Source organism: Phalacrocorax carbo, chromosome 12 (assembly GCF_963921805.1).
Source record: "Phalacrocorax carbo chromosome 12, bPhaCar2.1, whole genome shotgun sequence".
Taxonomy (NCBI): domain Eukaryota; kingdom Metazoa; phylum Chordata; class Aves; order Suliformes; family Phalacrocoracidae; genus Phalacrocorax; species Phalacrocorax carbo.
The window spans coordinates 7069071-7079977 of record NC_087524.1 but is presented as its reverse complement, the minus strand read 5'-3'; the positions used below and the strand labels follow the sequence as shown (position 1 = coordinate 7079977).

General features: G+C 57.0%; 1 protein-coding gene across 7 annotated transcripts in view; it reads right to left on the bottom strand.

The window, feature by feature from the left end:
• Positions 1-169: 169 nt before the first annotated feature.
• The window catches only part of DNMBP (dynamin binding protein), a 35958-nt gene continuing 25220 nt past the window's right edge, over positions 170-10907 (bottom strand). For all 7 annotated transcript variants that reach the window (XM_064463894.1, XM_064463891.1, XM_064463895.1 and 4 more), the window contains 13 exons: positions 9216-9403; positions 8494-8593; positions 7577-7724; positions 7032-7049; positions 6173-6372; positions 4662-4792; positions 4317-4421; positions 3983-4111; positions 3188-3520; positions 2565-2747; positions 2291-2489; positions 1740-2194; positions 170-1392 (listed from right to left, as the gene is read on the bottom strand). In XM_064463894.1, coding sequence (XP_064319964.1) covers positions 1207-1392; positions 1740-2194; positions 2291-2489; positions 2565-2747; positions 3188-3520; positions 3983-4111; positions 4317-4421; positions 4662-4792; positions 6173-6372; positions 7032-7049; positions 7577-7724; positions 8494-8593; positions 9216-9403 — 2375 coding nt within the window. In that variant the 3' untranslated portion in view covers positions 170-1206. The remainder of the gene's footprint in view (positions 1393-1739; positions 2195-2290; positions 2490-2564; positions 2748-3187; positions 3521-3982; positions 4112-4316; positions 4422-4661; positions 4793-6172; positions 6373-7031; positions 7050-7576; positions 7725-8493; positions 8594-9215; positions 9404-10907) is intronic.

Sequence of the window (10907 nt, the reverse complement as noted above, 5' to 3'; positions counted from 1 at the left end):
GCTGCAGCTGGAACAAACACCATGGCAGAAGCATGCTGGACCCCACTGAAAGGTAAACATTCTTCCGGGCCCTGCAGAGTCTGTATGAAGTCTGTGGGCTTTGCCCCCCAGCCCAGCACTGGCCAGGCAACCCTCCCTGCTCTCGCAATACTTGCACAGGCACCTCCTATACACAAGGGCAAATCTTTATTTACAGAGCAGCAGTACAGGGGATACAAACATCGCCCCAAGAGAAGGGAGCTTCCCTCCTTCAGGGCACGGCAGCAGTGGGTAAGACACACCACCCCAGCAAAGGGCACCACATCCCTCCCAGGGAGGACTTTGCCCTCCCAGAATGTCAGCACCACCTCCAGTGCCCTGCAGGAAAGCGCAGGTGAGGCAATCCTGGTCAGAGCTCCCAGAAAATCAGGCTGGAAGACAGCCTGTTCTTTGCCTTCTGCCCTGCCCCAGCCCAGAACAGCCAGGTGGGCATGTCAGTGCAAAGATGGGTCTTGGGCACTGGAGATACTATGCTGACAAGGAAAGATGGTGTTCTGGGCCTCTGGCTCACCTGTGAACTCAAAGGCTGCTGCTAGCAGCAGAGCTTGGAGAGACCTGAGCCCCTGGGAGACCAAGCCCGGGGATGAAGCACCTGCTGGGGTCTCTGCTGTGGGGGCTTTCAGAGGCCAGGCCCATCCCAGCCCTGGAGCTCAACTACTCCCAGCGACCCTCAGAGCCGCTTCCCCAGGCAATGTGTACATGTCCCACCCTGAGGTCCTGCACAGACATGTGAGACCAGGCTGCTGCTGCTGAGAAGGCACAGGGAGAACAGTCACAGGTGCCGGCTTGCTTTTAACACTACTTGGCCAAAGATGGCCTCCAGAAACTCAAGATTAGCCTTCCACAATTTAAACCCACAGCAGCCCCTCAGCCTTGGTCAAGCCTTACCCCGACCTGGGCCATGGCCCCATGCTCTGCTCCCCTGCTCCCAGCTGGACACAGGAGGCTCAAACAGCACCGGTGAACTCGCCCCTGCACAAGCTGCCTGTTCCTGCCAGCCCACCCATCCTCCTCCCAGTGGCAGCCAATGTGGTGGGGCCCAGGAGCACTGCACAGCTGCAAGGAACGTAGGCTCAGGGCAGTGGGGGATGCAGCTCGCCAGCCCCCCCGAGACCCTGGCAGTCCTCGCAGGAAAAAGGCACGGGGTGCCGGCTCCTGCCCACCACCTCACGTGTACTCTGTCTTCCGGATGTAACTGGAGGGCACGTAGCCCTGCTTGCCGTGTGCCTCAGCCAGCCACCACTCCTGATTGCCTGTGATGTCCTCGAACTGCAGGATCCTGAGTCTCTGGTTAGCTGACACACTCAGCTCGTTGGTGTTTCGGCCTTTGAAGGTGTAGAGAGCGTAATAGACCTGCCGGACAGAGGGAGAGCATCAGTTGAATGATTGCGCCACACAGCCTTGCTGTCACATTGCATAGGATGTGTGAGCTTTTGCTCCTTCCCCCAAACAGTGACCGCCCCAGCCCCATCCTGGCGTCTGCCAGAGCTGCCCCCCGTTTGCAGCCTCATTTTCTGCTCTTGCACTTCTGCTGCTGGGAGAAAAGGTCTCATCCTCCACCTCAGTCCTTTGGGACAAAGCAGCCTTCATCTCCTGCATCTCCCTGGTCACTGCCAGGGAGGGGGATGATTCAGCACCCACTTAAGTGAGGGGGTCAGCCCTTGGTATCCGCAGCCCCCCTGGGGAGGCTCAGGGCTCACCTGGTTGCCCTCTGACTCGCTGCTCTCCAGCCCAGAGTCTCTGTCCTCCACCGAGGGTGCGGGCCTGAGATGCACTTTGGTGGGGTGCCCATTGCGAGAGCCAGAGCTGCAGCCCAGCTCGGGGCGGCTGTAGCGGCGCTGAGACGTCACTGTACCAGCCTCCAGCGGGGCTGTCCTGTCACCAGAGCCAAGCTGGGGCAGAGAGGGGGAGTCCATCTCCGAGAGGGGCTGTGGGGACTGGTATGGGTCTGCTGGGGAGGCTGATTCCTGCAGGGGTTTCTGAGTGAAGGTGACGGCTGCCCCGCTGGGGCTGAAGGTCAGTGTGGTGTTGCTTTGGGAAGAGGAGCTGCTGAGCTCTGACTCGTTGGAAGAGTGGCTGCCTACAGAGACGTCCGACTGGCTGCGGCGTGGGTTGTAGGGCTTCAGAAAGGAGCTGTACACAAAGCCCTTGGTCACTGCAGAGAGGGAGAGGAAGGGAGCTCAGATTGGGGTGCAGGGGACCAGAGTTGGGGACTCACAGCAGGTGCCAAGGGCAGATAGCAGACACCTACCCCCGTTGTCTATAAGCCAGCGATTCTGGCTACCCATGGGGTCCTTCTTCTTGATGACACCCACGATGTCTCCTTCCAGCAGTGAGACATCCAGGTCTTGGGTAGCATTGAAATTGCGGTCTGCCTGGAAGAGACTGTCTGGAGGATAGCGAGCCAGGAGGGCAGCTCGGATGTCATCTGACTGCAGGAGGTAGCTAGGCTGCAGAGGAACAAGGCAGGTGTGAGGGGCTGTCGCAGGCTCTGCAAGCCCTGACACAGGGCAGAGGGAACTCACCAAGCCGACAAGGGGCTGGCGCCGGGCAGACTGCCGCTCCACGCTCTTCCTTTCAAAAGGCTTCTTGGGAGCTGCTTGAGACTCTGGGAAGAAGGTGAAGGCCTGGAGCTGCTGGAGGACTCTACTGTGCTCATCCTGGAAGATGGCAATGAGGTTTCCCTCCCTGCTGGACACCTTCAGCAGCTGGAACCAGAGCATGGTTGGGGGTCATGGTTAGGTGACAGCTGCTGGGAAAAGTGGCCAAAAGCTACAGCAGAGACTATGCCAGCTCCCAGCAGGGTTCTGAGTCCTGCCTGCGACTTGCATCAGGCCCAGATTTGCAGTCCTGTCTGGACCCAGCTCTGAGTAGTCCCCAAACTGATGACCTGAGATCCTCCCAGGCAGATGCTCTGCTGCCACTGCTCCAGGAGCAGCCAGAGCTCTATGGACAACTGCATCGTGATCCTGCAATCCCTGCCCTGACAGCATCCCACAGGAGCCCTTCCCAAGGCACTCTGGGCCTGAAACTGCAGCAGCAGCTTCCACTGCAACAGGACAGGTCCCAGAGAGGCTCAGGGACATGCCCTGTGCAGAGATTAGTGCTGCACTGAGCCCAGAGTGCTGGCTGTGCTCCAGGAACCCACCGACAACAGGGGTCTCAGCTCCTCCAGGGCCAAGCGCACAAAGTCACAGTGTGCCTCAGCATAGCCCCGCACGCAGCTGGCAAACAGCTCCTTGGCAAAGCGCAGGAACTTGGGCAGCTCGTCCAGCAGCTGGGCGTTGAGGGCCTCGTAGTTGTTGCGGGCTGACTGCAGCTCCTCCAGCGTTCGTTTGTCCTTCAGCTTCTCTGCTCGCTCTGTGCAGTTGTGGAAGTCGAGAAGCTTGTCGAAGCGTTTCTGCACCAGCTTGTGGGGCCCCGCAAACATGCTCAGCAGCTGGTTCAGGGGTGAGCTCACCAGCCGCTCCGTCCTCTCTTTCTGGTGGGCAGAGGTGCAGAGAGCAGATGAGACAAGGTGCTCTCTCCTACTGTGTGGTGAACACCAGCAGCTCACCCTCCAGCACCCAACCTCCCTAGGACAGCATAGGGTCTGTCTTCCCAACAGCACCCACTGGAGCTCCAGAGGTCCCTTCCAACAGGAATTATTCTATAATCTTAAATAAACGTGCCAGTGTGGGCAATGCTGTATGAAGTACCTGAACCACTCATATAGAGAGCTGTAACATTTCAGGTAGGGCTGAAAAAATGCATATCTAATAGGCATGCTCAATACACAACATAAACCCACAGGCATCCAAGCTCTCAGAAGGGAAGAGCCAAACAGGAGTGCTCATACCTCTCCCAGGCTGTGTTACCCGCCCTACAGCCTCCCAGGGGCTGCCCATCTGCAGCAGGCCCCCACAGGGGTGTCACCAGCACGTGAGAGCACAGCCTCACTCACGAAGTTAGAGAAGAGCTGGTCGCTGATGAGCCGATTCACTTTCTGGAACTGGTCCAAGTCCCCACTGCCCTTCTCCGTGCAAAGATCCCACATGCTCACTGCTGCCAGTGCCTTCATGCAAGCCGATTCCTGCACCAGGGACACAGAGTCAGCACAGCCGTGCTTGGTGTCCAGGAAAAGAGGCCTCCCAGGGCAGCCCAGACCCTCAGAGACCACCCACCCTGACAGGGCTCGGGGCAGGAGCACTGGCCAGAGGCACTGCAGGTACACACCATGCAGGCAGGAGGGGCACAGTGAGCCCCATGGGTAAGGGATCACACCCAGACTGACTCACCCGAACGTGCTGCAGGTAGAGGGAAAGGTCCCGGATGAAGGACTTGATCAGCCGCTCCTGCATTCGGAAATTTTTCTCTGTCTCTTCAAAGGCTTCATTCTTCAGCTGTGAGAGAAAATGTCTCAAGGAAGGCAATGCAGGACTCCAGCACCTCCCAGAGTGCGAGATGTGGGGCCTCCTGCCCGCAAGCCAGACAGCAGAGATGGGTGGTTCAGACCCTAAGCTCACTCTGCCTTGCTGGCCTGGATCTGAGCTACTTATTGGGGAAGGTGTGTGGGGGGACAGCAGATACCACCACAGAAGCACCACAGGGTATAAGTGCACCTGGCAGCTCATGCACATTACCTGGGGTGCAAAGCCTGTGAGATGCTTGATGTGGCTGCTCACACGGTTGGATTTCTTGATGATAGAGTGGAAGTTGAGCTTGGAGATCTTCTCCATGAGGCTATCCTCATCCCCTTTCCGATACTTTAGCACTGAGGAGATTAATGTAGAAATCAGAACCCTTGTCAGCACAACGCCCATGTCTTACAGGGCCTCATCAACAATTGCCTTGCTGGATCTCCCCGTCCCTAAGCCTCTGCAGTCCCAAGTACCCCACACACCACGGCACACCATGCCACGCTATGCATCATCTTGAAATTCAGCACTATGCCACCTGTAATCCCCTATTTAGCTCTCGATATGCCCTACAGTTTTTACACCCTCCATTCAAACTCCTCCATAGGATTATGCATCGTGTTAGCACAAAATGACATAGGAGATGGTGTATAATAATCACTGGATACACATTTGCTTCTTTAGCAAATATAAGCAATCATTACAGGCAGCCTATGTCATCTCAGCTTCAGTGGGGCTATGTGGAAAGAGTAAAGTGTAAGACTTGCATGAGTCAGAGGCTTCCAAGGGAAAACAGGGAAGGTGGCTGGCAGGTCAAAGGGAACCATTTTCTCCCTCTGTTCACTCCCAGGGAGGCTGCACTTGGATACAGTTTTGGTGCCCCCACATCAAGAGAGATGTGGGAGAACCAGAGCTCCTGACCCACAGGAGCTCAGGCCCCACAAGGAGAGCTGGGCGTGCTCAGCCTGGCTGGGAGGAGGCAGAGGGGGATCTGCTCACAGCCGGCACCTACCTGAAGGGCAGCTACAAACTCCTCTCAGCAGTGCCCGGCAAGACAAGGATGGGCAGCGGCCACAGATGGCAGCCTGGGAGCTTCAGGGTGCATCGGGGAGCACAGCTTCACCATGAAGGTGGCGCATCCCTGGCGCAGGACAGCAGAGAGGCTGTGAAATCCCTATCCTTGGGGGTCCGTGAGAATGGGCTGGAGGGAGCGGTGGCCGATCAGAGCCAACGTTGGGGACAATCCTGCTCCAGGCAGGAGGTTGGACAGGAGACCCCAGAGGGCTCTTGCAGCCAGCACCTCTGTGATTCTGTCCCCTCTACAGATATACCTTCAGACTTAGTCTCCAAAGCTCAGTAAGAGAGACTGTCCTAGCAGATTAATTCCCTACTTGTGTTGTTTAAAATTGCATTTTTAAACTTCAAATATATATTCTTTTGTCTTATTATTTTTATTGTCTTTTAATAGCCATGTGGTCAGCAACTGCATACATTTCATATCTCTGTATTACAAGAAACAGCTAAAGTCAGATGTATACTGTATTACTTTAAGTATTGTATCTCACGCTAGGATTTTAAAAATGCAGCTCTTCTACTGCACTTCTGTGAGGGCACAGACCTTGGGAGCAGACTCCCTCCATGACTGTGATTGCCATCTAAGGCTCAGGAGCCGAAACATGCCAAAATCAACACACCCACTCCTGTCTCTCTCTCCCCAGCAACACCCAGCTACTCACCCAGGTCCTTCCGGCGCTTGTATTCGTTGATGTTGACGTTGATTTCTTTGACTGTGAGGACAGCAGCTGTGAGTGGTGCCTTGTCAGGGTGAGCCTCGGGGGTGGCGCTCAGCAGCTCCATCAGCAGCAGTGGGTACCGCATCACCCTTTGCACTGGCTTGATGAGGAAGGAGCCCAGGTTAATGTAGTTTGTGCAGCCCCTGGGAAATTGGGACAAAGGAGATACACCAGGTTTCAGTCCAGCTCTGCCGTGCAAATTCTGCCCCCTTAAACCAACCCCATCTATACCCAGAATAGCAACGCCTCTAAATCCACTGTAGTCCCTAGGCCATGCCACCCTCATCTTCAAACTCACTGCACTCCTGAACCCCCAGTGATCTCAAATCAGCCCCAGGTTTCCAGACCTCACTCACACCAGGTGACCCTTCCCAGCCAGGATCCTCTCCATCACTAGACCCACCACAAAATCCCACACAGGCACAGCCTCAAACTTACCAGAGTGCCACATGCCTCAGACTCTGCCCAACCACCTGACTGCCCAGCTCTGAGCCCCACTGCAGGACAGACTGACTGTGCTCAGGACTGCAGCCAGTGCAAGGCTCTCCTGGATCCTTGGGGCTGACAGCTCCGAAACCTGTTTCCTGCCCAAGACCACCCCTCGCCACATCACCTGCCTGTGCTGCCTCTGTTGCGATTGCGCCACGGACACCCTGCTCCTCCCACACATGCCTTCACAAGCCACCGTTAGGGCTCCCTGACATGCACCCAGCCAGTGGCAGGAGGTTAGTTATAAGTTACAAAGGAACAGCCAGGCCAGGCCAGACAGACAAGCGTGGAGTAACAGGAAAGATGCACTTACCACTCACTGTACAGGCTCCTGCCAGCCCACAGAGTGCCAAAAAGCAAAGAAGAGCAACGGGTTAAATGAGGCGGCAGGCATGCAGTCCTGCAGCCAGCGCCTTTGCCCCCTCCCACAGTGATGCTGCCAGGGCAGTGGGCAGTCCTGTCCCTCCAGCACAGCAGCCAGCACTGCTGGATCCCAGGGCATTAACCTCCACAAGCTGGAGCCCTGGCAGTTGCTGAGCCAGGCAAAGCAGCTGCTTCTTCACCAGCCATGGTGGAGCAGGGCTTGGGGAATAGGAGCCCTCAGTCCATGACATGCCACCTTCTCTGTACTGTGGTGGCTTCTGCTCAGAGTTTAAGGGGGCCTACAGGTGACCCAGCACCTGTGCATTGGGGCAGGGGGCCATTTGAACCTGGAGCCTGGTCAACTGTGCAATGACACAGCTGGCCCCTCTCCAGTCACCACCTGAACTGTCCAAGCACTGCTGGTAGAGGGTCAGGGATGCTGGAGACTGACCCCCCTACCCCAGCCTGGTGGCTGCCACAGCCAGAGGCTCCAACCTGAGGCTATCCAGCAGGTCCAGGAGTAGCTTCTGCATCTTCTCATCCTTCTCATAGGTTTCCAGCAGTGCGATGGCCTCGTCATGGTTCTGGCAATACACCCTGTAGACGCTCTCCAGTTCTGCACGCTGTGCCAGGAACACTGGTCCTGCAGACAGCAGCAAAGCAGGACTTCAGTGTCTCCTGGTCTCCAGCTGCCTTCAACCCTGGCATGTCTCCTGGTGAGACACCTAGTGGTCCCCTTCCCCATATACAGCTCGAGAGGACTGTTATTAGAGCAACCAGGATGCCTCCTCACCACCCTCAGCATGCCCACACCTCCTTCCTGCTTCCCTATCACTGCAGGCCAGGGGGACAGAAATGGGAAGCTGCACATCAAAGGTCTGCTGAGGCAAGGAGGCCCCATGCTGATGTCAAGGGCATGTCATGGTAACTCACCAGGTTCATTCGTCCTTTGAGGGGACTGTCTACCTAGCTGAAGAGCCCCCAGGGGCTCTCTCCAGGGGACTCCAGGAGTCACTAAGCCCAGAGACCTCTATTGATCCAGCTCTGCCAGAGGTGAGGAGCAGGAACACTGGTCAGTGGCAGCATGGGTGGGGAGCCAATTGGAGAGAAAAGGCACAGGCTGCCCAGGGCCTGAGCAGCCAAAGCTGGCAGGGCAGGAGTAAGGAGTGGGGCTCCCTTTGGGACAAGGGGCCAGGGAGGGCCTCAAACACTGTGTTTCTCAGCATAGCGGTCCATGGGGCAACACAGATCTCCTTGGCTTCGCTGCTGGACTGATAAGCAGTGACAGGGACCAGCGGGGAGGAAGCCCAACCCCAGTGATATTCTCCTGCCATTTAAACTACTCTGTTCTGCCCCACCATTAGCAAAGCCCATCCCAGCCTGCTGAGAAAAGGTAACAGCAGAATTCATACCGATGGCATCTGAAGCCTCCAAGGTGGACAGCAGCTTCTTGGAGAAGCTAATTACCATGTGGATGTTTCCAAAAAGACCCTCAAAGTCTATGTTCTGCATCTGGGAAATGGGAAGAGAGATGTCCTGGATGGGGAAACATGTCCCAGCCAGACCCAACAGCCCCCCCTTGCCCTCCTGCAACTCATCAGCCCTCAGCTCCACAGCAGCCGCTCAGTGTGACTTCATCCCCTCACAGTGACTTCTGTACTCACTCTCTCGTCCCCCAGTGCACTGAAACTCACACTCCTTATATGTCCTACCAAACACAGTGTTCTCCTCCTCCCAGCAATTTCATCCCTGCCTCTGTTCACCTGACATTCTCCCTCTCCTCTTACCAACTCTGTCCCTATGCCAAGACCTCATATTTTCTTTCTCCCAACAATGAATTTAGCCTACAAACCAAATGAAAAGGAACACTTCTTGCCCCAGGAAATGAATCTGTGATACTTGCTGCCACATCTCTTGCTCTCAGCAATGGTGACAGCTCAGCAGGATCCCAAAACAGATGGACTGTTTCTGTAAGTGTAGGGAGCAGTGAGAACCATGCTGCTCCCCTCAGCACAGCTGAATTTCCCCTGTGGGTTCCTGTGCTTCTGCTTGGAAGTCTCCAAGAACAAAGTGGGCTGAGTATCCTCACCCCACCCCACCAGTGCTGCACTGTAGGTTGCCCCCATGCTCCTACCTGTGCCTGCTGCAGAGGCACCATGATCCTGTCCACACACATCTCCAGGTCTCGGATATAGTCCCGCTCTGTCTGGAGCAGTTCCTCAATAACCTTGGACCTCTTTTCCAGCATCCTTTGCTCTGGGCTCTCAGTGGCAGCTGAGGATGTCTCCAGGGATGGTGTCTCGGAGGACAGGAGAGTCATCTCTGCAAGACAGACAAGTAAGATCAGCATCACCCAGTGTGGATGCAAGGACGGGAGACAAGTAGTGCCTGAACTGTGGTACATGCAACATATAAGACTGCTAAACACGGCTGTCCATCCAAGGGCCTCTCCAGAGAAGCCATTCCCGAACTCCCAGCCCCATGGCAGCAGGGAGCCCCGGTCTGTTCCCATAGCCTGCCCTCGCAGCACCAGTAACGCTGCAGCAGCAAGCACCAAGCAACACAAACCTGCTCCAGACTGTCCCTCCTAATGCCAGCCGGGTTCAGACCCCTCTCCCCAGCTCTGCCGCCCCAGCAAACTCTGTGGGGCTGAGCATGTGGCAGAGGAGCCCCACTCCCCTCCTTGCCCTCTTCCAAGCCAAGTAATGGCGGCTGCCCCCTCCCCTCAGACTGGGAACAGGGTCTCCATTCTCCAGCCCCGGGGCATTTCCATCTGAATGGCCGAAAAGGCCTCCGGGCACCCACAATAGGGCTGCCGGCGGCAAAGCCTGGAGCTGGACCATGGCGAGCAGCACCGCACAGGGCCGGGAAGGCCGTGGCGGCAGCGGCGCTTGTCGGGAGGCTGGGGTGGGCACCCAGAGGCCCAGCGAGGCAAAGGCCAGGGGTGGCGGGATGCACCCCGCGGGCGGCCACGCTGCCATGGCAGGCGGCCCCGGGGTGGAGAGCCCCTGGGCCCCCAGCACAGCCCAGGGACCTGCTTGGTGCCCGGGCCACCGTCCCCCCTGCAGCAGCCTCCCGACCCTGCGCCGGCAGGGTGCCGGGGCGCTTGGTGCAGCAGGATGCCTGGCCTGTGGGCCCTGGGGACAGGCAGGCACCCGCCACCCTCCTCTTCCCTGTCCCAGGGCCCGGCAGCTGCTTTTCCTCCTGGTTTTCTGTCCCACCTGCAGCTCCTAGGCTGGCCCAGCCCCCTCCAGTTTTCATTGAGACATTTTATCCCCCAACAGATTCCTGGGCCCCAGCCACTTTCTACCCCACCTGCCTGCTTTTAAACGCATGTGCCCTCTGGCCAAAAACACAGCAACAGCACACCCCCTCCCCAGATTCAGGAGATCCCCTTTCCAGCACCTCCTCAGGACACCCCTCTGAGGCAGGGTGTGGCCCAGAAACTCTTGGCTCTCCCCCATTTTACAGCTGCTTTGCAGAACTGAGGCCCACGGGGTCCCCGAGCCCCGTGCAGCACCCCAGCCTGCCTCAGGTACCTGGTTTAAGGCCAACTGCTGATATGACAAATACTGTCTGCTCCAGCCATCTCCCACAGATCTCCAGCTGCTCTCAATGGGATTTTATTAGAGTTGTGGACATGCCCCAGCTCTGACATTTGTAAAAATATTTTTGCAGGGCAGGCACTTCCAGATCTCCACCTCCCTGACCTCTTCGGTTACAGCCTCAGGCAACAGTGGCTCAGCCAGCGGGACTCCAAGGGCTACTCAGCAGGGCTTGGGATTTATCCTGCTGTGCTGGCACCCACTGTGCACAGCCCCAAGAG